General features: G+C 46.7%; 1 protein-coding gene across 1 annotated transcript in view; it reads left to right on the forward strand.

The window, feature by feature from the left end:
* The window catches only part of SUCLA2 (succinate-CoA ligase ADP-forming subunit beta), a 753,371-nt gene that overhangs the window by 10,931 nt on the left and 714,661 nt on the right, over positions 1–27,779 (forward strand). Inside the window, exon 2 of the mRNA XM_069640760.1 lies at positions 20,782–20,959. Within this exon, the coding sequence (XP_069496861.1) occupies positions 20,782–20,959 (178 nt within the window). The remainder of the gene's footprint in view (positions 1–20,781; positions 20,960–27,779) is intronic.

Consider the following 27,779-nt stretch of genomic DNA (forward strand, 5'->3'; position numbering starts at 1 on the left):
GTCCTTGGGGGGCGGGGAGGGGGATAAGTGCGCGCCTCCCAAGGTTGAGGGCACATCACATTGTGCAGATGGTGGACAAGTTTCAACATGCCCAGTGTCTCCCGGCTTTCGAATTCTTAAGGTTGCTCGGCCTCATGGCATCCTGCATTTTTCTAGTGCCAGAGGCCAGGCTGAGGATGAGATCCCTGCAATGGGTCCTCAAGATTCAGTGGTCGCAGTTCTCAGGCAAGATGTTGGATCCCGTTCAGATTCCAATCTCGGTCTCCCAGGATCTTCTGTGGTGGGACACCGAAGGGAACCTGCTGAAGGAGGAGCCGTTTTGGTAACCATGGCCGAAGGTGACTAGTGACGCATGCTTCCCTCACAGGATGGGGCGCTCATGCCGATGACTTGACTGCCAGCGGTCGTTGGTCTCCGTCGGAGTCCAAACTCCACATCACCCTGTTAGAGCTGAGGGCCATCAGGTCAGCCCTGAAGGCTTTTCTGCCGTTTGTGCAGTGGAAGAGCGTCCTAATCATGACGAACAACACAGTGGCCATGCATTACCTCATCAACAAAAAAGGGGGGGGGTGATGTCACTCCCGTTGTGCAGAGAGGCAATGCAGCTCTGGTTCTGGGCCATCCAGCAGGGAATTTTGCTTTCAGCAGTTCATCTGGACGGGGGCCGAAAACACAAAAGCGGACGCTCTGAGCAGGGAGAGCAGGATCTCTCACGAGTGGGAGTTGGCTCAGGAAGTCCTTCTGGAGATATTCGCTCTTTGGGGAACCCCACAAGTGGATCTCTTTGCCACCAGTGTCAACCGGAAGTGCAATAGATTCTGCTTGAGGGAATTTCCCCTTGAGAAGAGCCTTAGGAGACGCATTCGTAGTGGATTGGTCATTCCCACTGCTGTACGCATATCCTCTAGTCCCTGTCATTCCTCAAGTGTTATGGAGGTTTGGATCCCATGTGATCCTCGTCACTCCGGATTGGGCCAGGAGCGCATGGCACCTGGACCTTCTAGAAATGTCTATCTGCCCTCCACGTCGTCTTCCCTACCGAGAGGATCTGCTCTTGTGAGAGGGGGCGGGGTCAGGTTCTCCATCCAGAGGCCAGGACTCTCAACCTTCACGCTTGGTATCCGAAAGGTTGAGATATAAAGATTGGGACCTCCGGATGATGTGATGTGATGGTGTTGCTTTTGGCCAGAAGGCCATCTACAAAATCCCTGTACCGGTGGCGTAAGTTTTGCGACTGGTGCAGAGGATCAAATGTTGATCCTTTTTCAGTGTTACATTCCTATGGTTTTGTCTGCCTTTCTTTGGCCTTCTGGGGCCTTCAAGTAGGTACCATTAAAGGTTACCTGGCGGCACTGTTTATATTTAAGTGCTTGTCTGAAGAATGTTCTTATTTTAAGATTCCTTTGATTTCTCAATTTCTTAAATGACTGACTGTGTTCCCGCGTCCCCTTTCCAGGTGCCGGTTTGGGATTTGAATTTGGTTTAGAAATTTCTAATGGGTGCTCCGTTTGACCCTTTTCACTCTTGTCCTTTGAGATTATTGTCCTTCAAGACAGTGTTCTTGATTGCGGTTACAGCCGCTTGCAGAGTGAGTGAATTGCAGGCACTTTCATCTAAGCTGCCCTTTACTGTGTTCCACAAGGACCAAGTTGTACTGAGGGTACGTCCTTCCTTTCTACCTGAGGTAGTATCTGAATTTCATTTGAGCCAGAAAGTGTTTCTTCCTGCTTTCTATCCTCCTCCTCATCCTGGCAAGGAAGAGGAGGGACTGCATAGGTTGGATCCTAGGAGGCCTCTGAGCTTTTATATTTCTACGATGTCCAGGGTCAGAGTGGATGATCACTCTTGGTGGGGTATGCTGGACCAAACAGACCATGTCCAGGTGGATTATCCTCACCATTACGGAGTGTTACCGATTGGGGGGGGTAGGGACCCTCCTGAAGGGTTGCAAGCTCATTCCACTAGGGGCATGGCAACTTCCACAGCCCTACAACGGGGAGTTCCTATTAGGAATATTTGTGATGCAGCCACATGGGCTTCTATCCACATCTTTGTTAAACATTATTCCCTGGATATGATCCATGGTCAAGATATGGCCTTTGGTAAGGCGGTTCTTTATTCCGCCATCTGATTGGGTACTCTAAATTCTTTTCCCTCCTCCATTTTCTGGTTTTGCTTTGGGAGTCTGTCAAAGATGTGGAATACGTTGGAGGACACAATCCATTTGAAGAACAAGTTACTTACCAACTGGTAAAGTTTTTTCTATTGGATGTTCCTCCAATGTATTCCACATCGCCTTCCTAGCCTGCCCTTCTGGAGAATTTCCTATGCGATTGCAGCGTACGTTTCCGCACGGCTATGTGCAGTCAAGCAGGCATTGGATTGGTGCCATACGTTATGGGGGGACAAAAATAAACTGAGGTTATGGGCCCCGTGCGTCCTATTTATAACATCCGGTGACGTCGATGTAGGCCTTTAAAGGACATTGACCCGACGCCATCGATGCAGGATGCCCTGTGCCGAAACAGTTTCCGATTTACACAGCTGTGGACATTATATGTCAAAGATGTGGAATATGTTGGAGGAACATCCAATCCAAAGAACGTTACCAGTTGGTAAGTAACTTGTACTTCTTTTGGAATCCCACCTTCCCCCTGCATGGCGAAAGATATCCCTCCGTCTCTTCCAATACCTCAACCAGCTGTTTTGTAAACTAAACATTTCAAACAAGAACAAAACATAATGACACAACAGCACCATCACTATTCAGGTCCAGCTGTCTTTCATCCCACCACCCCTGCGGGACTTGACAGTTAGATACCAACCGTGGTATCTCAAGGTTACACAAAAGACCCTAGCTGACCCCACCGTCAGGGTTCTACTTTCTGTCCCTCAATGAAGTGATGAGTCATGCCTTCGTTATGGGCTCTGAGTCCCAAGCAAAACAACCCTGGAGCCATGCAATGTGGTCAATATATCTGTGTCCGACAACACCCCTTTAGGCTCTGGTCATGGCTTCCTATCTGCCATGATTATTCTTTTTCTCCATCACAGGCACCATTTTGTTTGAATCCATCCATAGATCCACCTCCTCAGGGGTATTGAAGAACAGAGCTTTCCATTTCTGTAGGATTTTCGTCTTGGCCGGATATGCATCATGTATTTGAGGCCCTGTTGCCGTAGCCTATATTTTGTTGGAACAAACTGACTCCTCTTCCTCTGGACGTGTATAGTGTAGTCTGCGTAGATTTCCCCCCCCCCCCCAGTACTGCTGATGCCCACTGTATTTCTCCCCCTTCTATAGAGAAAGCAAGGATCTTTTCCCTGACTTTAAAATTCAGGATCTTCGCTATGATTGTTCTTAGCTGTGCACCAGGGGGTGGAGGGGATCGCTTGCTCATTTATCTATGACGCCTCTCCACCTTGAATCCCTGTGTCAAGTTCTCAGGATCAATCTCATGGAGCAGCATTTTCTCCACATACGTGGTGGTGTCACTGCTTTCGCCCCCCTCTGGCAGCTCCAAAATCCAAATGTTACTCCTCCTGGCTCTCCCTTATGCATCTTTGGCTCGCACCTCCAGCATATGCACTTTCACTGTGATTTCCTGTACTTTTAATTTTAGGTCTTTTGTATCCGTTGCTATTCTTTTCACCTGTTCCTCCGTCTGACTCACCCATTGCACTTTATCTCCTCAATCCTCAACTCCATGGAGGCTCTCGGAGCCACCCTTGCTTCCAGAATCCTGGTGTTGGCTCCCTTCTGTTCCTGCTTGTCTCCTTCTTTAGGATGCTCACCAGTGTCCTCTAGATCATTCTTTGCCTCTTTCATCAGTTTTGGCTTGCTTTGATTTTGCTGGATGTCTCGTGGTGTCCGGCATGTAACTTACTAAACACAGGCGTAAGGCTATCCCACACAATTCAATGTCAAGTTTCCCTCAATGGTTGGCATTCACTGCAGCCTGAGATCTGTACACACATTCCCCTTAGTGACTACTTATGATCTTGGCAGAGCTTATGTAGACTGCTATCTAATGTACCGCCGTACAACGGGGATCTTCGTTACCCAGGGAGAGTGGCGTTGAGGTTTCAGTGCCCTGCCCTGTACCACTTTATTATTCAGGTCTCTTTCCCTTCCACACTCTGCCGCAGCAGCCAGAGGACAGACTCGGGAGTCCCATGCAAAAGTACTGCTTCAGCCCCTCTGCGTCACAATCCGCTGCTAGCTCTGCGCCATGACCCAAGGCAGGCATGGAAATATGCCTCTGGGCCCGCTACCCCAATTGTCAACCTGGTACTTAACTCTCAGCTCTGGGAGCTCTGCTGCCTTCTATTGCTGCAGCCTAGGTGTTCTCCGTCACACGTTGCTCACGGCCCCCTTGGCGCTCGCACATTGCCAACGGGACGTTCTCGCCTCCTGTCAGGTGCAGAGATCACTCTGGCCCCAGGCTGCTGTGCTCCACCTCTGGTTGATGCCAGGCCCTTCCATTCCCTGTCACAATTCCAGCCACCAAAATCGACTGTTTCTGGGTGACCAGCCCTCTCTCCCCTTGCACAGCTCAAAGACACCAACAGCAGCACGCCACCTCAGCACCGTCAGGCTAAGAACGCCACGGCCGTCATCTTGAGTACACAGGATTCACTGCTCATACTCTGCACACCCTCTCCATTCACCCGTAACTTCCGAGATCGGGTCTGGAAGAGATCCAGGTAAGTTTGCACCATTAATCTGCACCTCAGAGGCATTCTTAAAAAAAGCAAATCCTGCATGGGAAGCAAATCAATGAGAGGATCTGCTGGGAGCTCTGTGGAAGCACGTCGTCGTCGCATCGCTGTTGGCCATGCCCCAGTTACCAATAAATATTAGACCCCACATCTTGGTGTTGAAGTAAAAACCATTAGATTTTAATAATTTTTGTTGTCCAGTTGTGATAAACATTTAGATAATTCTTCTATAATTGGAAGAATCAAATCTAATGAACGTTTGTTTATAATTTTATAACACGTTTTGATGAAAGTCGGACTGTTCTTACAGTGTATGGGAAAGATTAATCCTCAAACCTCTAAGGATCCTCTGTGATGTATAGTATTGAGCCAAAGTACTAGTGTGTAATGTTACTTTACTTGAATATTATATACTCTAGTTGTCTCACAATATCATCTGGTCTTTCTTTAGATGCTAGTTCATTATGTGTACTTTGAATCAAAGAAAGTATTCTGCATGCTTCTTCAGTGGAAAAATGCATGTTTGTTAGCTAGATTCTCTATTCTGGAGAGACATGCTTAATGAGGTCCAGGTCTATAGTGTAGCTGAAAAGACTAAAGACGATTGGAATGCTATTCAAAAACCTCACAAAAATGTCAACAATTCAACCAAGTATGGGTGCTGATGTCAGCTAAAACCCTATTCAATAAATCATAAAGTCACACTAAGTACACTTGTGTGAACCAGACCAGTCTATTAAAAAAAACAATTTACACAGATTTAAAAACCTCATAGTTGAGTAAATACATACTCATTATATATAATTCGAGAATAGATTTAATCATGTGTAAACCAACACTTATTAAAGTTACTAGCACTGTATTATTATGTAATAATCTAAAAAACATCTAATCAGAAAAATCCTATTGATATTCAACAAAAATATAATATTAATGCTGATATAGATCATATATCGAAAAATGATAAACTTCCTCAAACGTTGGAGGTCCTTAAATATCCACACAGAGAAACATTAGAATCACATGAAATCCATTAACCTCCAAAGGATGTAAGTATACATCTATGCTAGATGTCCCATCATGTTGTTCTCTGAGATTTAAAAAGCTCAATGTATTTCTGGTGTCGGTGGAAGGACCCTTCAGCAGGAGCGACGGAATTCTAATTCCTTTCAGAATTAAAAAATATACATAGACACTTCCTCGACTTAATTATTTCTCAATGAGAAGGGAAATAATTAAGATATTGTAGCAAACACTGGCTTTACAGACCAGAGAAGTCAAAGATATACCGATGTTGGATGAATCATATTGGCCCCAGTGCGAAAATCCTGCAACGTTAAAAATGAACCAAATAAAAAAAACAAATGCTAATGCAATAGATGTCTCTCTTCATATATAATAATGTTGTTCTAAATAATCGGCAATGTAAAACTGACCTATAATGCAACAGGATTAAAAAATACAAACTTCTAAATTATTGAATAACTAATGTCCCAGTGCCACAGAGTAGTAGTTGCTTCTGCAGAAAGAAATCCATCAATCGGTACTAACCCAATATTCTAAAATCGCGTTAAAAGGTCAGCCAACCTCAATCGCTTACCTTCAATTTAATGTCAGTCAACATGAAAGTCCAGTTCTTTTCGACAATGGTTGGGGCCCAATCTAATTCTATGGTGCAAACCGCGATAAAACCTGCATTCTCTATTTAAGCATAAGGCCCCATGGCATCACACTGAAAGACTAGAATGGTACTAGTCTCTAAAGGACGGCATAAAAGCGCCTCCATGTTTGTGAATAGAAGTCAGTATAAGTACTGTTAACTCCAAAATGATAACACTAATTGTAACATTTAACAGAAATGTTTACAACTGTTTCTTAGAAAAATGTTCTATAGAATTCCAAATAACAGTAACTAACTCCTAGATAGTAAGGCAATATTATAAAAAAAAATTAAAAATAGAATAAATCTACATGTAGTATTACAAAAACATCCCATGTCCCAATCCATATCAAGGGCCTCATCGTGAGTTTGTCGGTAATTGCGCCCCAGCGGAATTAGTTATTGCTGTGGTGTCCGGCGGAATTACCGGTATATTACAAGTAGTCAGGAGAACGCACACCCCGTTGGCTGTAATGGTAATTCCGTCTGGGGAATTACCGCAATAAATGTGTTTCGGGCGATAATTCCACTTGGGTTCGGTGGAATTACTGGTACTGCTGGCATATTCTGCAGGCAGAATCACTGCCGGCAGAAATATCATCCCGGGAACGGGGAGCCTGGCGGCGGGCATCTTTAAACATACAATCCACTCTGAATCTCCCATTTCCTGTTGCTGTTCGGAGACAGGACTCGGCAGAATCATGCCCCCGAAAAGGGGTAAGCAAAGGTGCTAGGGATGAGGTTGCACAAAGAAAAATGTACAGAGGCTGAACTGCAGGTGCTGGTGGATGAGCTTGTCTGCCATGCTGAAGTGCTGTATGGAATCGGACAACAGAGGACCTCTGGCCAGAGGAAGGCGGCCATCTGGGCCACCACTGTGTGTATTGAGGTGTAATTGCCTGAAGGTCCGGGTCCGCAGTCTCCTCGCCAGGCACATGCGAGAGACCTTAGTCAAAGGAGGTGGCACCAGGGTATCTCGTTCCCTGACTCAGTGGGACGAAAAGGCCAGCTCCATCCTCCACATTGAAGGGATAGAGGGGATTGGCAGCGCGAAAGCTGGAGCAAGCAGCCAAGGGGACGTCAGCAAGTCTTTCAGTTCCGACTCCCATGTGAATGCACTAGCTAAAAGCATGCTTCCCCAGTATAGATGAGCTCAATTGTCATGGGAATGGGTAACCACATTTCAATCAGTCTCCAAGCCTATGCACCCCCATGTGGTCTCTGTTCTCTCTCCTTTTTCCTCTTCTCTCCTTAATGGTGGCACCCTTTGGAAGGCTCTCCTGGCCCCCTTCCATTCCTCTGAGATCATTAATGTCTACCTAGATGGCACCCTCTCAATCCAGGGCCCACAGGCCAATCTCCTTTTTGATACTCTTCCCGCGCCTTAACAGCTTCCTTTCCTGCTATCCATTCCTACCCCTCTCATGCTCCTCTGCTGCCTCCTTCCTCAGGCACCTCTCTGGCCCCTCCTGCTGCTTCTCTGGCCACCCTGTTGCCTCCCACCTCCGCCACCTCTCTGGTACCTTCGTCTTTCTCTCTGGCTACCCTGCCTTCCCACTAGGGCACCTCCAACACTTTCGCCGGGCTTACCTTTGGCATGTACCCCTCCCCGAAAATATGGCAACCTGTTCCACATTGCTACTCTCAACTCTCGTTCAGCTGTCAAACATTCCTGACATCTGCTGTCTCCTGGAAGAGCTTGATTTGGATGTACTCTGTCTCACTGAGACTTTGTTCACGGCCAGCTCTGTCACGAGTTATGACACTCTCTTTCCTGATGGCTACAAGATCCCCTCTGAACCCAGAACTAACTGTCCCGGTGGGGGGCATAGCCTTGAATTTCCCAGAGTGGATCATAGCTTCTATCATTCCAATGCAGGATTACTCCTCCTTTGAATGCCTGGTCTGCAGGCTCTCCATCTCTCCTGGCCTCTGTCATGACCGCAGCCTCCAAGGAGTCAGGTTTAGCCCAACTGCCTCGGAAGCTGGGTCACAACTTCATTTCCAGGCACCCATCGGCTCCCATAGGGGCCTTACGGACCTTGTCCTGCGCCAGGCTCATAAGGGGACCCAGTCCCGGCACAGGACGTGCCGGGCTCATGATGTAAGGAATGGTGCTTGGGTGGACCTACCTGCTGCAGACCATGCTGCTCACTCACCTGCAGGATGAAATCCTCATCCATCCATGGCTGGAACTACTTTACCTTCTGGGTGTGGCCAGCACCACTCCTGGGACTGGATACTGGAACTATTCTGGAAGCTGGGACTTCTTACCTGGGCGAGGCTGCTGTGGAAGGAGACACCTAAGCACTCCAGTAAGCTATTTAAACCACGCCCGATCAGAGCAACGTGCTTCGCGTTATTCTGCAATTGCAGCAGGACGCTCACCGTGTCAGCTCCAGAGAATCTTCAACTTCTGCATCTGGGGAAGAGAAATCCGCAATCTTACCTTCCGAAATACCATCTTTGTCTCCAGCAGCATCTGAAAAGGGAAAAGAACACCAGGTTAGCACGAGATAAAAACCAGCGCAGCACTTGCCCAGTCCATCGGTGCATCTCAAGCCACGGGCTGCAGCTTTCCATTTTTTCCGGCACCCTGTGGAAGCAAAGACATTGGTTAGTAAACCTCCGTGAAACTTTCCTTACCTGCGCTGCATTCTTCTCGCCTCTGCCGACGCTGCTACTCGCATCTGCAAAACAAAAGGACATCATTAAGAAATACAAAACTCCATCTATACGCACGTGTTTTGGGCAGCGCTCCTCTTTCTCACTCCTCGGTGCATTCCACGACATCCATTTTTCTACCCAGCTGCTTCTGCGACCTGAAAAAGGAAAAGAGACATTAAGAAGTGCTTTTAACTTCGAATTGACATTTTCTACTTACTTGCCTGCAATACCTTCGCCATTCCATCGCTCTCCGGATCTCCATATTCAAGCAACCGCCGTTCGTGCTGCTAACAACGGCCTAGCTCCAAATCTTCATCCTCTGCAACCAAGAGGCTGGACAATTAACCAGTGAAGTAACTGGCTTCGGCGCCCCTGCACAGACGCAGGATGGAGAGCTCCGCTTTCACCTACATAAGGTGAGCACATTTAGCCTACGAACTACTTGGGAGTACCAGGAAGGGGGGGAGGCAGCTTATCCAGTCAGGCTTATATATCCATATTAACCCCTTGCTCTCATAATTGCAGACACCTCACCCTTCAGATCAAGATCTCAGTGAGGAAAGGGCCTTTCCAGGGTGGCATTCGAGGCCTGCGCGTGACCCTAGAAGACTCCGAGAACCCCCAGCCCAGACCTGCGCCTCCGAGGGATTCAGGTGAGCGTTACAGAACGCGAAGCCTACCGCAATTTTCCCACCCAGGCGCAATGGAAACCTCGGACACAGATCAACTGGCTCAATTGCTTGGGGAACTAAGGGCAGAAGTACACGCATCTCGCCAAGAAACAAACGCTTTACGAAGGGAGTTGATCATTGCCAAGGAACGGACGGATGATCTGGCCAGACAGTTGCTACAGGCTCAAGTGGGACAGACTCCACTGGGGGCGGCACTCCTACAACCTCAAGTAATCCGGTGCAAATTAATCTGCCAGGGAATGTGCCTTTGGCCCCGCCCGAACGTTTTTCCGGTGATCCAAAGCGATATGCAGTATTCATCAATCAATGCCGCTTGCACTTTCTGTGTAGACCCGCCGCATTCCCAACGGACCAAGCCAAGGTAGCGTTTGCACTTTCCTCCCTTAGCGGTAGTGCTGCAGATTGGTCCATTCCTCTCGTGACACAGGATGACCCGCTCCTCTATAACTTTCAAGACTTTCAGACCAGTATGGAAAAGTTGTTCGCAAGACATTCACAGGGGCAGGCCTTGGACAATGAACTCCTGTCACTCAGACAAGGTAATCAGGATCTCCTAGCTTACATAGCGTCCTTTAATAGACTGGTGGTTGAGACCAGGTGGCCTGAAGATAAGAGAATCACGCTCTTCTACAGAGGTCTACATGGGGAACTTAAAGATGTTTTAGCACAGGTGGTTAAACCGGGGCAAGACTGTTCAGATTATATCGACCTAGTAGTCCAATTAGATCATCGGCTACAGAACAGGAAGACCGATCAATCCAGATTTGAAACCCGGGTACTTTCAAGACCTCAGAGCTCCGCTAAAGGGAATGACTCCGTGGAACCAATGCAAATAGGAGTAGTAAAAGGACCATTAACTCAGAAAGAACGGTAAAGAAGAAGGCAATTACAGCTGTGCCTATACTGTGGGAATTCTGGACATTTCCTTCGTGATTGCTCAGTGAAACCGGTCAAGAAGACCGTAGGAGTTTCTGATAAAAATGCTGAGAAACTGGAATCGGGAAACAACCTCGCCCGACAAGCTTAGAGGTCCGCTTGCGAGCGTTAAAACCAGTTCCTTGACGTCGCATTTGGTAATGCCTATGGTCCTCGTAAGTCCCAATAGACCAGATCGCATGCATGCTATCAAAGTATACATTGATAGCGGAGCAATCGGTAATTATGTGGACCAAGACTTGGCTATCAGGATGGATCTTCCCATACGTCCCAAGATGGTAAAGGACGTAATCACTACAGTGGATGGTACTGAAATAGCTTCCGGACCATTTTCTCATACCACCATGGAGGTAACGTTGTTATGTCAAGACGGACATCGGGAGAAGATCGTGTTTGATGTAATCAAGGCCCCGCAGTTTCAGGTGATTCTGGGAATGCCTTGGTTGGAAAAGCACAATCCTCAGACTGGCGAGCCAAGGTAATTCGGTTTCCAGAATGCGCTTCAACCTGTTATCCTCAGCCCGAAATCAAGCTAGCAGCCATCACTTCCGAGGACCCCCGATTACCTCTGGAATACCAAGAGTTCAGCGACGTCTTTCAGAAAGATCAAGCCAACACCCTGCCTCCGCATCGGTCATACGACTGCCAGATAGACCTAATACCTGGGTCCACCCCTCCGTGCAGTAGAATATATGCCCTCACTGAACCAGAAAACCTCCATCTCAGGCAATACTTGGACCAGTACTTGGCTAACGGATTCATCCGCCCCTCGAAATCCCCGGCTTCCTCAGCTTTGTTCTTCGTCCCGAAAAAGGAAGGTGACCTAAGAACTTGTATCGATCATCGCGCCCTGAACCAGATTACAGTCAAAAACCGATACCCGTTGCCCTTGATTCCTGAATTATTGGACCAGGTAAAAGGCGCCTGCATATACACGAAGTTAGACCTCAGAGGAGCTTACCATTTGGTACGCATTAAGGAGGGCGACGAATGGAAGACGGCCTTTCGCACTAAATATGGATTATTTGAGTATCAAGTAATGCCCTTCGGACTAGGTAACGCACCGGCCGCTTTCCAGTTTTTCATGAATGATGTCCTCAGAGAACTTATTGATGTGTGCGTAGTCGTTTATATTGACGACATCCTGGTATACTCAGCCTCAGACACTGATCATCGTAGACACGTCACAGCGGTTTTACAGAGACTTCGCCAACACCGCTTGTTTGCTAAACTGGAGAAGTGCACCTTTCACGCAAAGGAAGTGGAATTTTTAGGGTTCATCTTGTCACCCAACGGAGTTCACATGGACTCAAGAAAAGTGGATGCTATCACCAAATGGCCTTCCCCAACTTCCGTGAAAGGTGTACAGAGCATGCTGGGCTTCGCTAATTTTTACTGAAGGTTCATTCCTGAATTCTCTCGGGTAGTCCAACCTATCACGGCTCTTCTGAAAAAGAATAAAAAATTCGAGTGGACTCCAGAAGCCGAACAAGCCTTCCAAGAATTAAAAGCCAAATTTATCTCTGCTCCAGTCTTAGGGCATCCCCGTCCAGAACTTCCCTACATCGTCGAGACAGACGCTTCCAGTCTTGCAATGGGGGCGGTGCTGTCACAAAGAGACCCCGAAACGCACCAGTTACACCCTGTAGCCTTTTGGTCTCGCAAATTTTCGGCTCCTGAGATCAATTACACAATTACGGACAAAGAACTCTTGGCAATTAAGTCCGCCTTTAAGGCCTGGCGGCATTATCTTTTGGGAGCCCGGCACACAGTAACTGTAATCACAGATCACCGTAACCTCCAGTACCTGAAGTCAGCTAAAGCTCAATCTTCGAGGCAACTACGCTGGGCTTTATTCTTCGCAGAATTCGATTTTGTAATCACATATCGACCAGGCGTTAGGAACGGAAAAGCAGACGCCCTTTCCCGGATGGGGGTAGACGAACTTACAGCTAATCCGGAGCCGGTGCCAATAATTCCTGAACAAAAGATACTAGGAGCAATCAACACACTATCCCTCGAAGAGATTAAAGCAAGGGTCAATCAACTCATTACTCCCGAAGATTCATCGAATTGGCAATTGAAAGGAAAGGATTTTACAATAGATCAGAACTTATTGTATTTCCAAGGAAGACTATTCTTACCCTGCGTTGACTTACAAAAACAGGTCATCACCTGCTACCATGATTCTCTAATGGAAGGACATCCTGGAGTTGCCAAAACCTCAGAGAAAATTAAAAGGCATTTTTGGTGGCCATCTTGGAGGAAAGATGGCCACAAAAAGTTTGTGGCTTCTTGTGGTATCTGCGCACAAAACAAGAGTCGGAAGGAAAAATCAGCAGGATTACTACGTCCAATAGACATTCCACCAGGCCCTTGGCACACGCTCTCGATGGATTTTATCACGGATTTACCCCCTTGCTCTGGATACAACCCAATTCTAGTGATCGTGGACCTTTTTTCAAAAATGGCTCATTTTATCCCACTGAAGGGTTTACCTACAGCTTCCATTCTAGCCCGAGAATTTCTTGAAAACATTGTCCGGTTGCACGGTTTCCCTTCAGTACTAATCTCTGACCGAGGGAGCCAATTTATTTCCCATTTTTGGCGGAGTTGTCGTTTAGCACAAATTGATGTACGACTTTCCACCAGCCATCACCCTCAAACCGACGGGCAGACTTAGAGAACTAACCAAACTTTAGAACAATATCTGCGCTGCATGTTGCATCAATCCGAGGGTACTTGGAAGGATGTCCTTTGGATTGCTGAATACGCTTACAATAATTCAATCCATTCTGGGACGGGAAAAACCCCTTTTTTCCTGCTGTATGGAAGTCATCCTCGAACCTCAAATCTGGACCCACCTCAAGCTCTCGGAACACCTGCTGTTGACCATCTGCATTCGACAATAACTCAAGCATTTAAAGAAGCCACAGCTCATCTTCAACGAGCTAAAGAATCATACAAAAAAGGAGCAGACCAACATCGAAAAGAGGCTCCTCAATATCAAAAAGGAGATCAAGTCTGGCTGTCCACTAAACATTTATCTTTAAAAGGGCCACGCACCTTCAACCCAAGATATTTAGGACCCTACTCGATCACGGCCGTGATTAACCCAGTGACTGTCAAACTAGAATTACCTACTCAAATGAAGATACATCCTGTCTTCCATGTTTCTCTCCTGAAACCTGTGCAACCCGGAACCCGTTTGACTAAACCTCCTGAGCCAATCCAAGTTGACGGAGAATCCGAATTTGAAATTCGAGACATCTTGGACTCCAAAATTTCCAAATCAAAACTATACTACTTGATTGATTGGAAGGGATATGGACCCCAGGAGAGATCTTCCGAACCCTCAGAATATGTACATGCACCTCGTCTAGTCCGAAAATTTCATCGGGCTTTTCCCAACAAGCCAAAACCTCCGGAAAAGACAAGCTTGGGAGGGGCCTTGAGGGGGGGGTGCTGTCATGACCGCAGCCTCCAAGGAGTCAGGTTTAGCCCAACTGCCTCGGAAGCTGGGTCACAACTTCATTTCCAGGCACCCATCGGCTCCCATAGGGGCCTTATGAACCTTGTCCTGGCGCCAGTGGCGCCAGGCTCATAAGGGGACCCAGTCCCGGCACAGGACGTGCCGGGCTCATGATGTAAGGAATGGTGCTTGGTTGGACCTACCTGCTGCAGACCATGCTGCTCACTCACCTGCAGAATGGAATCCTCATCCATCCATGGCTGGAACTACTTTACCTTCTGGGTGTGGCCAGCACCACTCCCTGGGACTGGATACTGGAACTATTCTGGAAGCTGGGACTTCTTACCTGGGCGAGGCTGCTGTGGAAGGAGACACCTAAGCACTCCAGTAAGCTATTTAAACCACGCCCGATCAGAGCAACGTGCTTCGCGTTATTCTGCAATTGCAGCAGGACGCTCACCGTGTCAGCTCCAGAGAATCTTCAACTTCTGCATCTGGGGAAGAGAAATCCGCAATCTTACCTTCCGAAATACCATCTTCGTCTCCAGCAGCATCTGAAAAGGGAAAAGAACACCAGGTTAGCACGAGATAAAAACCAGCGCAGCACTTACCCAGTCCATCGGTGCATCTCAAGCCACGGGCTGCAGCTTTCCATTTTTTCCGGCACCCTGTGGAAGCAAAGACCTTGGTTAGTAAACCTCTGTGAAACTTTCCTTACCTGCGCTGCATTCTTCTCGCCTCCGCCGACGCTGCTACTCGCATCTGCAAAACAAAAGGACATCATTAAGAAATACAAAACTCCATCTATACGCACGTGTTTTGGGCAGCGCTCCTCTTTCTCACTCCTCGGTGCATTCCTCGACATCCATTTTTCTACCCAGCTGCTTCTGCGACCTGAAAAAGGAAAAGACATTAAGAAGTGCTTTTAACTTCGAATTGACATTTTCTACTTACTTGCCTGCAATACCTTCGCCATTCCATCGCTCTCCGGATCTCCATATTCAAGCAACCGCCGTTCGTGCTGCTAACAACGGCCTAGCTCCAAATCTTCATCCTCTGCAACCAAGAGGCTGGACAATTAACCAGTGAAGTAACTGGCTTCGGCGCCCCTGCACAGACGCAGGATGGAGAGCACCGCTTTCACCTACATAAGGTGAGCACATTTAGCCTACGAACTACTTGGGAGTACCAGGAAGGGGAGGCAGCTTATCCAGTCAGGCTTATATATCCATATTAACCCCTTGCTCTCATAATTGCAGACACCTCACCCTTCAGATCAAGATCTCAGTGAGGAAAGGGCCTTTCCAGGGTGGCATTCGAGGCCTGCGCGTGACCCTAGAAGACTCCGAGAACCCCCAGCCCAGACCTGCGCCTCCGAGGGATTCAGGTGAGCGTTCCAGAACGCGAAGCCTACCGCAATTTTCCCACCCAGGCGCAATGGAAACCTCGGACACAGATCTGGATGTCCTTGCCTCTGTCATGAGGATCGTCTCGAAGCCCAAATCCAAGTGCAACTCTTGGTATGATTCCGACCTCGCCACCCTTAAACGTGGGTGTCGGGCAGGCAGAGAGGAAGTGGAGGGCATAAGGCGCACGGTGGGGAGTCATAATGTCGAAAAAAAAATGTCGACTTTCGTTTTTTTTAATTATATATTTATTTTAGGGGTTCGGGAGTAAAAAAAGGGAAAAATAAAAAAAAAATTAAAAAAAGGGGGGCTGGGGGGGAACCCCCCCATTTCGAAAAAAAATGCATTGAAAAAAAAGTCGACATTTTTTTTTCGACTTTTTGACTGTCGACATTTTTGTTGTCGACATTATGACTATAAACCAAGGCGCACACCCTGACAAACTGCCCTGCTACTTGCTCAAACGGCAGTACAGACTCTGTCCTCTCTAAGAAGAGAGACTACATCCAAGCCGGTGGCATCTAACAATTCGGCCAAACTTTTCAAAATCTGCAAGGAGCTGGCCAACCCTGCTGCAGTCTCTACCTCTCCTGTTTCCTCCCAGGCCCTCTGCACGGCCTTGGCTTCTCATTTCACCGCTGCAACACAGGACATCATGTCCACCTCCTCTTCCTCTACCTCTTCTTCCGCCTCCTCTACCACTTCTGGCCTGTCTGAGGCAGTCTCTCCTCCTCCTCCTTTATCCTCCTTCTTTCCCCTGTTCACCCATGACAATGTTTCTAGACAAGTCCGATCTATGAAAGTCTTGTCAAAGCAGGTTCTTTCCTACTCATCCAGGACCACGTCGACACCCTTGCTCTGCCGATTTCTGCAATCAATCCTTTGCCACTGGCACTCCCCCCCACCCCCCTTAAGAACTCCCTTGTGCACCCCCTTCTAAGGAAGCAATCGGATGATCCATCTTCTCCGGCTATTGCCCTATTTCCATCACTCCTTTCTTGGGCAAACACCTGGAAAAGCTAGCCATCTCCCAGCTTAATCTGCATACTGAATCTGTTGGTTGCCTTCACGACCACCAATCTGGCTTCAGAGCTGCAAGGAGAAGGAAACTGCTTTCCTGAACACCTTTTGAAGCCCTGCTCTCCAATCTTGATTCTAATTTCCCTTCTGTTCTCATTCTCCTTGATCTGTCATCTGCTCTTGACACAGTAAACCATGCCATCCTGCTCAAATGGCTCTTTGACAACCTGGGTATCACTGCTCAGGCCCTGGCCTGGTTGACCTCCTTTCTCACTGACCAACCCTCTCATGTCCAACTGTGGTCTTTCCTCTCTTCTATCACTCTCTCTCTATTTGTGGTGCTCCCCAGGGGTCTAACCTCTCTCTCTGGCTGTTCAAGCAATACCTGGCACCTCTTGCCCACTGCATCGCTACTTTCTGCTCCAATTGTCAGTGTTGTGTGGATGACAACAGGCTCTCTTTCAGGCTCCCCTCAGCCACCTCTGCTCCTTTTCTCATACCAGACTTCCTGGCCACCACTGGAATGGTGTGCTGCCAATGATCTCTGCCTTAATGCCAGTAAGACTGAGAACCTCCTCATTGGGACACCTGCTCCCTCCTTTCCTCTCTCTGGCTGCCCACACAGGGCCCACTTCCTGGTCCTTCCTGTGAGGCCAAGAACCTTTGTGTCATCTTCGACTCCACCCTATCCTCACATCTCTGATGTCTCTAAGAAGTCAAATTATCAGCTGCACCCCCTTGGATGTATTTTTCCTTTTCGCACTTTCCCCCACAAGAGCACTGTCTCCGGAGCTCTGATCCTCTTTAGGCTGGACAACCAACAGCCACTTTCTAAATCTGACGGCCTCTACTCTTTGACCTTTACAACTTATCCAGAACAGGACTGCAAGACTTGTCCTTGGCCTCCAGACCAGGGATTGTATCCCTCCAGAACGGAAATCTCTTGACAGGCTCCCCGTGGCTGTAAGGATCAAGTTCAAGACCCTCTGCATCATCCACAAGGCTTTCTGGGGCCTGGGACCATTCTACCTCCAACTTTATCTTCCAAAATATCTTCCTTCTCGAGCTCTCCGCTCATCCACCTCCAACTCTTTGAGAGTCAGATGCTTCTCCAAGCTGAGAGTTGGGGGCAGATCTCTTTCCTCGGCTGGTGCCTCCACTTGGAACAGCCTCCCTGCCACTCTCAAACTTGAGCAGAACCGGTTCCGGAAGCAACTCAAGACCTTCCTCTTTGCTTCTGCTTTCTCTCATCCTCTCCCCTGCTAATGTTCCTGACTGCCCGGCTCACTGGTCACCTGGTTACCCTCCGAACTCTAGCCCATGCTCCTGCATGTCCAGTTTCCCTTCCACTGCCTCTGGGCACCCCAGCACTTAAGGGTCTGTGCCACCCTGCAGTCCCTACTTGCTGCACTTATGAGCCACTTGCTGGCTGAATTTATTGATCTAACTGCACTTCTCACATCCCTCCCCACCACTTCTCCCCTTCCCTGCACTTGCGCGATCTGAATGACACAAGGCTTAGTAAGACTGTTTTGTCCTCCCTTCGTTTCCCCCTGCTTGTCTTGTCGCGCCTAGAAACACTTGTGTACTGGCGCGTTATAAATGCCATATAATATATATTATATCACATATCACAGTGACTACATGCATATGCCAGGGAAGGTGGGATACTGTTGTAATGCACATGCCCTGTAAGGGAAATGTGCATGTGACGCCATGGAACCATGAAAAGCACCCATGTGTGTTGCAACACTCCATGTTACAAAGTTAACCTCCTGCGCCACCACGACGACAACCCATATTGGAAGGCCAACGGGTAATGTGCACATGCATGTGCCGTGTACACCCTCAGCAGATACCGCTCTCACCTAGCATTAGTTTTACTCATTGGCCTGAAACCGACCCAGTCCATCATATAAAATGTGGGTCCGAAGATCATACTTCATGTTGCATGAGTGTCTTGCTTGCCCCCTTACTAGTATGCATGATGACTTGCAGCATGGCATTATCCACCTGGCAGGTGCAGAGTCGACTCAGGCTGAAGAGGCAGGGCTCTGCACCGCTGGCAGTGCATTTACCTCCACCCCTGCACAGGCCGGCCATGGGAGTAGCAGGAGGAAGAGCAGAAGGGAGGCACCAATGCCACATGACACCAGCACCGAGTGAGCCATGCTGAGCATGGAGACGCCCATTGTCGCCATATCTTTGCCCAGTGGCCCCATCACCAGCTCTGCAGATGGCACAGGAGGCACTGCGCGCCAAGCAGCTGTGCCAGCCACACCAAAGCTCGCCCCCTCTGGAGATCCCCAATGAGCAACATGTTGCCACTCCCACACCTGCAATCACCAATCTGCCCCCTGACAGCCCCCTGTCCCACTTGATGATGTGGTACTGAAAAGATCTTTGCCAAATGTCAGCTGTGACAAATCTGGAGACTTTGTCTCTTCTTCTCTAGGGGGAGCCACCCCCTTTGATTCCAAGGAGGTGAGCCCACTCAGCAAATCACTCCCTAGCAGTTTGAGAAAGTGGGACCTTGCTGGGATGGACTCCCATTTAGGGGACAAGGACTCCCATTCCCATGGGGAACTTCCTATACCTAAGGTATTATCTTACCTACATGGGAGTAAGAAATACTCACTTTACCTCACTGTGTTTGGCTCAAGGTAATGCTGAACTTTACCCATGCTTGACAATCTGTGTGGAATAATTCGCACCTTTTGAATATCGCAGCATGAATAAAGGGCCAACAACTTGAATGGAGGAGAAACACAACACGAGCCTCTGATGTAGGGATGCCACCAATATGTGGAGCGGCGCAGAGACGCAGAGCTTGCTGCAGCGTGGAACGAAGCGTATGCCTGAGGGAGTTGCTGTCCGCAGACAAGGAAGCGTGCGACTGCAGAGACAGATCGAACCAGAGGCGCAACCACATACAGGGCGCGGGGAGGGGGTGGGAAGGGGAGAGATGTGGGGGACTCTCGTTCCACCCCAGCCCCATATAGGGGTCACAGGAATCTCGACGAAGAGGAGGAGGAGGAGGAGGAGGGTTAGGGGAGCCCGAGTAGCATAAACCTCCAGAAGGGTCCCAGGAACTCATGAAACTGAGAGCCACAAATAGAGAGGGGACACATGGACCCTAAAGAACTAAGTGAGACATTGGGTCAGGGTAAGCAGAGTAAAAAGCTGATAGTACAAAGGCACCCAACAGTTAGTTGAAAGTAGGGAGACATCAACCAAGTTGATGGCAAGGGATCAGGGAAATAATACTTCACCTAAAGAAATGTGGACGTTTTGCTTTTCCAGGAACTTCAGACTTTTTGTTCGAACTTGGGGGGGAACTACTGATAAGACTGCCAAGAACTATTTTCTTTTAGCAGAACTGTTGTTTTCTTCCCAGCATTTGATCCAGACCCAGGAGCGATTCCTGGGGCAACCAGAGATACTTGTGGAGGGCACTAAACCTATTTTCCCTTACGTTTTGCTAAGTCGGAGGGACAGTTTAGTGGATAGGTTTGGAGTGAGGACTATTGAGGTGCACCTTAGTTTTGTTAGGAAGGGAACAAACTCCACGTTAGTAATAGGTTTAGGAAGCAGTTTTCTTTTCATTTAAATAAAACTACGTTCAATATGCCCTCTGGTCCTAGTCCGTCTGGTTTGCCACAGAGCACATTGGCATAACCTATTCAGAGAAACGGTCCCTTCCCCTCCCCCCAGTCATTGCCCTTGAGTTATTAGATGAATGGAGCAGATCTACAGTAAATTGTAACGTCCCTGCTGGGTCATCAGTCTGTCGTTAAACCTACAGATAATCAAAACTCTGCAGCCACAAAAAAACAATATGAATCTTTAAGTGTGCACTGGTTATAGAAAGGTTAAAAGAAATGTATATCCTGCTTCCCACAACCCAGAAACTGTCTTCGCATACATGTCCAAAAGTTAATTTCTGTTGTTGCTGGCAAGAGGTGTGCATGCAGACATTTATTTTATTTTAATTATGTCATGAACGTTATACATTGTCCATGTACAGCAAAATGAGATCTAGATGTCTTGTCATGTTAATAACTGGAAAATGCTTTATTATGTGTCATTGTAGATTGTGTTTGTATGTTGCTTTGTGTAATGCTATACCTGTTTCCTACATTGTTATCTTTGTATGTTACCCATTCATCTCTACAATTAAGACATTTGCTCTTTTGAATTTGGTAGGTGCTCGGTGGAGGTTCTGGACTGTTCAACATCAGTAGTGTCCAGGCGCAGCAGCAAAGGAACCTGTCTCTTCACGAATACCTCAGCATGGGGCTGCTGCACGATGCCGGGATCGCTGTCCCCAAAGGGATTGTTGCCACATCTCCAGAGGAAGCTTTTGCAGTTGCCAAAGAAATTGGTATGTAGTTTAAATTGTATGTTTGAAGGCATGTATTCAGTAATTGTTTTAACTCATCAATGTGAAATATCTAGCAGAACTTGCAGTTACAATATTATTCCTGAAGTCTGGCCTGCTACAACTGATCATAACTAAAAAAACAAGCAAAGGTAATTTTGTTCATAGCAAGCATTTCTTTGTATTTTAAGACTTCTGTCTGTTAACAGATGCTTGTCAGCTGAGTTTTTGAGCAGAAGTGAAATGGTTCAGACCCATTCTGGAGTCTACCCTATCCAGGAGTTCAAGATCTCAGTCCCTTAGTACAGAATAATACGTCCTTCCTGACGGCCGTGAATTGATGTGCTATTTCTATGAGCATTAGCCTTAATTTTTATTTATGGTTCTATTTTATAGGCAAGTTACTTTATCTGTTACTTTAGTTTCTAATAGTGAAACAGTTTCTTCCCTAACTGGTAATTTCCTTCTCTTCGTAATTGACAATTATGAGATAACTGAGGTTATTGTGATTTTTCATTTCAAATCTGATATGACTTTGGTTGATTTGAGAAGGTTACTGGTTACTTTGGGAAGGTTAGTTAGTCAGTCTGTTTGGTTAGAAAACAAGCTTCACACTAGTTGGTTTCAAATCAAAACCATCATGGATGCGTTTACTCCGGTTGTGGCTGGTCATATGCTTGAACGAAACTGAGAATTTTTTGGTATGCAGCTCTTGCCTTTCTTTACTGGGCTGCAATAAATTAGGAAGGCTCAGCGCCACCTCTTGACAGCAGAGTGTTTACAGAATAGCTTTATTACTGATACTAGTATGACCCGTTTAATTTCCTCATGACTCCGGGTATATCTGTACCTCTGGGACCAAAGGCAGAGCATTTCTTTTAAAGCTAAAAAAGATGCAGGAGCCTGTGCTCTGGTACAGTTCAGCCCTCTTTGCATATGCTTTGACTTGAATACTTTAGTCCCTTCTCTCCACTTTGACAGATGACAGAGTGCTTTGTTACTCAATTCTGCCTTGGAGGGATAAATCCCAGTGCTTCACTAGTGTTTTGAGATGTTTGCCTTGGGTCTAATTGATCCACTGGTCACACCCTCAACCTAGGGAGCTTGAAACTGACCTCTAGCGCAGGCTCAGAGTGACATGCATTGGCTCAAGCACTAAATGTAGGTGCCCTCTGTACTGTGTCCAAAAATGTTGGGTACGGATTAGGCTTCCACTTCCTGTAATATCTCTGAAGCGACCCTTTCCCCGGGTATCGCGTGGCTTTTTGTGCCCTTTCTATTCATGGTCTTATTTCCTTAGGCCACCTCTTGACACAGTAGGTATTTTCTGTGCAGCTGGGCATTCATGTTTCTTGGGCTCACTTGCTGTGTCTGCACAAACCTCTTCGTTGGAAGTCATTTTGAAAGGTGTCCTTGCAATGATGAGGACTTCAGAGATGATGAACCTTTTTGAGGAGGTTTACCCAAGCAACCCATTGATACAAAAGAGTTTGCGCCCATTATTTGTGGTACCAATGCTTTCTTCTCCTGTGCCCACCTCCCACCGCCAACAGGAGATTCGGCTCTTGTTTCTGGCTTTGATCAACTGGAACAGTTTGACACCAGTCTGTACACACAGTGTGACTCAGTCAGAGGACCATGGCAACAAAGACCTGTTGCCATGGGTCAGTGTTTTGTTACCAAAGGTCAGTTTTCTTCATTGGATGATATAATGGTTTGAATGGAGGTGCCTGTTTTTATTTTTCTAACTGAGGTTGAAACCCTGGTCCCCCAATATGTCTAGGCCTCAGGCAGTGGGAAGTTGGGATTCTTTATGCAGTGTGATGTATACAAGTGGTTCCTGGAATGGGGAAAACACATTTCTGAGTGACTAAGAAGAAATTGGGGGGGAAATAAATTAGGAGGTTTCCTCCCCACTTGAATCCTATGCATATATGGTGTTCTACAGTGCAGAAATAGCTGGGGACCCTGTTTTTAGCACTCACTGAGGGAGGCGTTGACTATCCTTAGAAGAGTAGTAAGGGCTGGGCTGTTTTTTTATTGATTTTGTGTTAATTGTTTGCAGACCTAGTTTTGGGAAGCAATGGATGCCTTACAAGTAATAGGGGAATGTACATGACGAGGGAAGCAGCGATGCAAGGGAGCAGGGATCTGACAGAAGAGGGGAAGGGCAAGCAATTTGTCAGCGAGGGATCTACAAGCAAGCGGGGTAGCAAACAGTCGGATGCAGATCACCCACTCTCGTTATGTTGAGTGTAGAGGGTGTGTGTGGACGTAGATGACGTGGAGGATCCATTGCTTCAAGAGGAGGGTTTTTATCTCCTCCCTGAAATGTAGCAATGAAGGCGCGAGTCGGGTGTTGATGAGATTCTAGAAGCTTGGGGCACAGACAAAGAAGGCCTGTCTTCTGGTTCTTTCTTCCTGCTCAGGGGAGTTTATCTAGCACATGTCCTTAATTCTGGTGGCTGGCTGACCTGAGGGTGTTTGGGGGGGGGGGGAAGGGTTGTATGCTGAGTTTCTCTGTGAAGAAGTTTGGAAGTTTAGGGCAACAGACTTGTAGATGATGCAGCAGGATTTGGAGATATGTGCCTGCTGCGGGAGCCAGTGCAGTTTGATGAGGATGTGGTAGAATTTGCAGAGTCCTTTGAGTTGTGCTGCAGCATGTAGAAGACACCAGCGGAGTCATTGGATGGCCTTCCAAAAGGTCATTCCCACCATCCAGGTGGGAGAGGACGGAGGCTTGGACTGCAGATCTGAGGTAGTTTGCCGGGGTGAAGGGCTTCATTATCCGCAGTGGGGAAAGTTGGTACCAAGTCGTTTGTGTCTTACTTGCTATGAGATATATGATATGATAGTTTATTTAGCACCTATACGCAATGTGCTTCAAAGTGCTTCAAGGCAAGGGAGGGAACAAGGGAAAATACAATGGCATTCTTACAGGCCATGAACAGTAAGGATGTGAAATTAACTATTGTACTCGGCCTGACGATATTTCAGATAGTCCAAGAACTAAGACCTAGATAAGGAAGGGAGGGGGTGATTGGGAAGGAAATGGAAACAGACAGGTTGACTAACGTACTAGGCCTGACAACCCTTCTGGTAGAGCCGAAGAAAAACAAAAGGTGAGGGAGAGGGGCGCAGAAAGGGAGGGGAGGTACAAAACAAGCGACTATCGTACTAGGCCTGACATTTCAGATTGTGCTGGAGGGGGACTGGGGGGAACAAGTAAGGGGAGGGGAGGGGAGGGGAGGGGAGGGGAGAGAAGACAGACGAGGTTGCTATCATACTATGTGCTCCTTGAAAGAGAGGTCTATCGATGTCGACCCCCACAGACTTTGCACAAGTGGTCGGCTTGGTTGTGAAGCCCTTGAAGTTCATAGTGGAGGGCAAGGTCTGAATGCTTGTTGATGTTGGACAGTAATAGGAATTTGGTCGTAGAGGGGTTGAATTACGATTGAGCACTGGACATCCAGGATTGGATAAATGTGAGGCAGACCTTTGAACCTGTGGATGTATTAGTTGAAAGACACCTTGAGGTAGAGCTGTGGATGTGGATGTTCTATCGAGCCAGAAGGGTTCTGAGCAGTTCCATTTTAAAGTTGAAGATCATGGGGGAGAAGAAGGACCCTTGCAGGACTCCACAGGTGATGGGTAGAGTTGGTGATCTGGAGGAATCCATTTGGAAAAATGAGCAGGTAGGATTCGGACCAGCAGAGGGTAATCGTGCTGATCCCCATGCAGCAATGTGGAATGTCAGTGGGTGTCTGCTGGTCCACTGCGTCGAATGCTGCTGAGGCCGTGGAGGACCAGAAGGCAAAGTTTGCCATTATGGAGGATGTTCAGGCCATCGTTTATCATCTTGATGGCCATTTCTGAGCTGCATCTGGATCAGAGCCAAATTGGTTTGACTGGAGGTTATTGGCTTTGATTTGTTGGAGGAGTTGGGTGGCTATTGCTTTTTCGAGGCTCTTACCTAGGAAGGGAAGATGTGATGGGGCACTAGGTGCTGAGAAGCTCGAGGGTATGTCCGGTCTTGAGGGTTGAGGGGAAGCCTGATATTATTGATCTTGTTGACAAAGAACTTATTGATGGTGCCACACTTCTCACAGGATTCTGGTTCCTCAGAGTTTCTTGTGGAGGTTCAGTGTTTGATGGCTACGAAAAGAACTTGTTAAGAAAAGCAGCACTCAATTTGTCAGAACGAGCCCCGTGAAGACATCTCGCATAAAACCTTTAGCACACATATATTGTGTTAAAAACCGTGTAGAGCAGGGGTCTCCATCCTTTTCGTTGGCAAGAGCTACTTGTAGTTAATAGCCAATAGGCGTGAGCTACTACGGTAATAATATCCATGAGTATGAGAATTTCGACCAAGATGTTTTTGGGCAGTTGATTTGCTCTTCATATAAAAAAGGAATACTGTATGTACATGTTTATTTTATGATTTTTTTATTAGATGAAGTTTCCTAAAAATTGTTAAGCATATCAGAAGTAGTAAACGGGAATTCAGTGTGGAGGCTTATACTGCATGCTATCCACCAGTGCTCAGAATCTGGTGCAAAGCTTGAACAGCAAAAGCACTCGGTTGCTGTCAGACGGGACCAACGTTTTGATTTCAGGAAGTTTGTCTGAAAAAGGCAGATTCACAGAGACAGGCACTCACATTGGCTGATAGTGCAGATACCTTTTTAGCCATAGTGATTGCACACCCGTCATGGCAACATAAAATCAGGACAGTTTTTAAACTTGCTATCAGACTCAGCCTAGGGAGTCACTGTGCACTGCACAACTGCACCATCTGTAAAAGAGCATTTGTTTTTCATCAAATAATTAGCACCTTTTGAAGGATGGCTCTTGGATTACAACATTTAATTTACCTACTATTTAGAATCGCAGACAAATTATTTTTGGGAAATTATTTTCATACTTTGTGTGTATTACTGCAAAATTGCTATCTTCATTCCCACTTTAACTTGGGCACCGGGATTAAAGATGCACATTTTCTTTTTACACTTCAAAGTAAAAATATTAAATGTATTTATTTGTTAGGTGCCGAAAGCCTGCAGGCATTGGGGCGCCACATAACAGATAGATAGATGTAACAGAAATACAAGACATAGGTGGATGGGACACTAGGCAAGACAGAGAGAGGAGCTGTCACTTAACTAGGGAAACTATCTTCATTTGAAAAGGAGCGTTTTCAACTTCTTAACAAAATAAATGGTTTCCCACTCTGGATGGAAATGGTGGTACTTTTGCCCTTTGTTGGATGGTGAGTCTGCAATCTGACTAGTTTGTCATTAAATGTGGTATACAGCTTTAAAACAAAATCCAGCATACACAACATTCTGCTTTGTCAAAAAATATAATCCACTTCAAGTTTAGCATATCCCCATTCATAATCATTGCTCACTAGGTCACAGAAGTCAGCCAAGGAAAAGTAAGCCAAAGCCTACTTTGTTTACCAGAAAAAAGGAAATCGACTCCTTCACTTTATGCACAGCGCCACAATAATTCATGCAAACAATGATTGTGATTTTCCTCTCCTAATTTTTATTATGTAGGGTCTCACTTTCCTAGATGGAATATTCTAATTGCCCTTAGTGAGACACGTGTTTCGGCAAATTCTATGCCTTTTTCAATCAGGGCCACTCATAGTTTCATTTTCAAAAGCTTATTAATGCTGTGTGTAAACAAATTATGGGTTAGATCCCACTTGTGGTTCTAACCCGTAATTTATTTACGCACAGCATGAGACAACATATGAGTCTTTAACATTTTGAGCAAAGAGTATGGTTGTAACAAGGGGAGACTTATTCAGAATGGATGGCTACATGCCACCCTGCTCCCTTTTTCGAAGGAGGCAATATCAAAGTGAACAGCTCACAGCATTGCTGCCTCTCCCTGCAGGAATCATGTTGTTCTGGTGCATGACCAATGGGCCGTGCTTGGCTTGCACATGCAACTCTCCGACATATTGGAGTTGTTCATGTATTAGAGAATGCCTTGTAGATTATCTGTTTGCTGAATTTTAGCAAAAACAGTGCTCATAAATTGCACCATTTCAGCACAGTGAATCCCTTGCCAGAATTTGAACATGTGTACAGGTTCCCCATAGATCTCCCGATTTGTGCACATAGCCAAAGGGGATCAGCCCTGTTAATTGTTCTCCCATCCCATGTCTCGCCTCTATGTTCTCTCCCCGTCAACACCCTATTGTGTATAGTGCTCTTGTTACTTAGGAGCTAGGTTTTTAGCTATATTAATCCTATGTATTTCGAATATATATATATATATATCTATCTATCACTGCTCACATTTCCCACCAAATTCCAACTATTTTGTAAAACATCTCACATTGATTATTTGAGTGCTGGTATTGATAGACATGTCAATTTACATTCCTATTTAGTTTTATAAATGTAAGTGGACAAGCACCAGAATACAGTGCAGCTAGTAGTTTTGCATGTGTACTTAAATGTAAAATTGCAGTTATCACTTGAATTTCTGTTTTGGGACATCCATAGAGGTGGGCTCCTCCATATCGTGCCATATTCCATCCTAAGCTTTAATACAGTTTGGGGGCCAGAGCTTTAAAACCATGAACTCCATATCTGAAAATATAAATAATTCAGTTTTACCATGAACACACAAAGCAAGGTGTACCTTTTTTCTTGCAAGCTGGGACTCACACAGATTGTTATTTTTCTATGCACACACACGGCATGCTGAGAAAACGATTACAGCTGTATCTTTATTTCCCCCATTCTGATTTAAAGCCTACAATTACCAGCACGCAAAGAAATGCTAGCTGAAATAAATC

The sequence above is a fragment of the Ambystoma mexicanum genome, chromosome 7q, assembly GCF_040938575.1.
Source record: "Ambystoma mexicanum isolate Mex_15411 chromosome 7q, UKY_AmexF1_1, whole genome shotgun sequence".
Taxonomy (NCBI): domain Eukaryota; kingdom Metazoa; phylum Chordata; class Amphibia; order Caudata; family Ambystomatidae; genus Ambystoma; species Ambystoma mexicanum.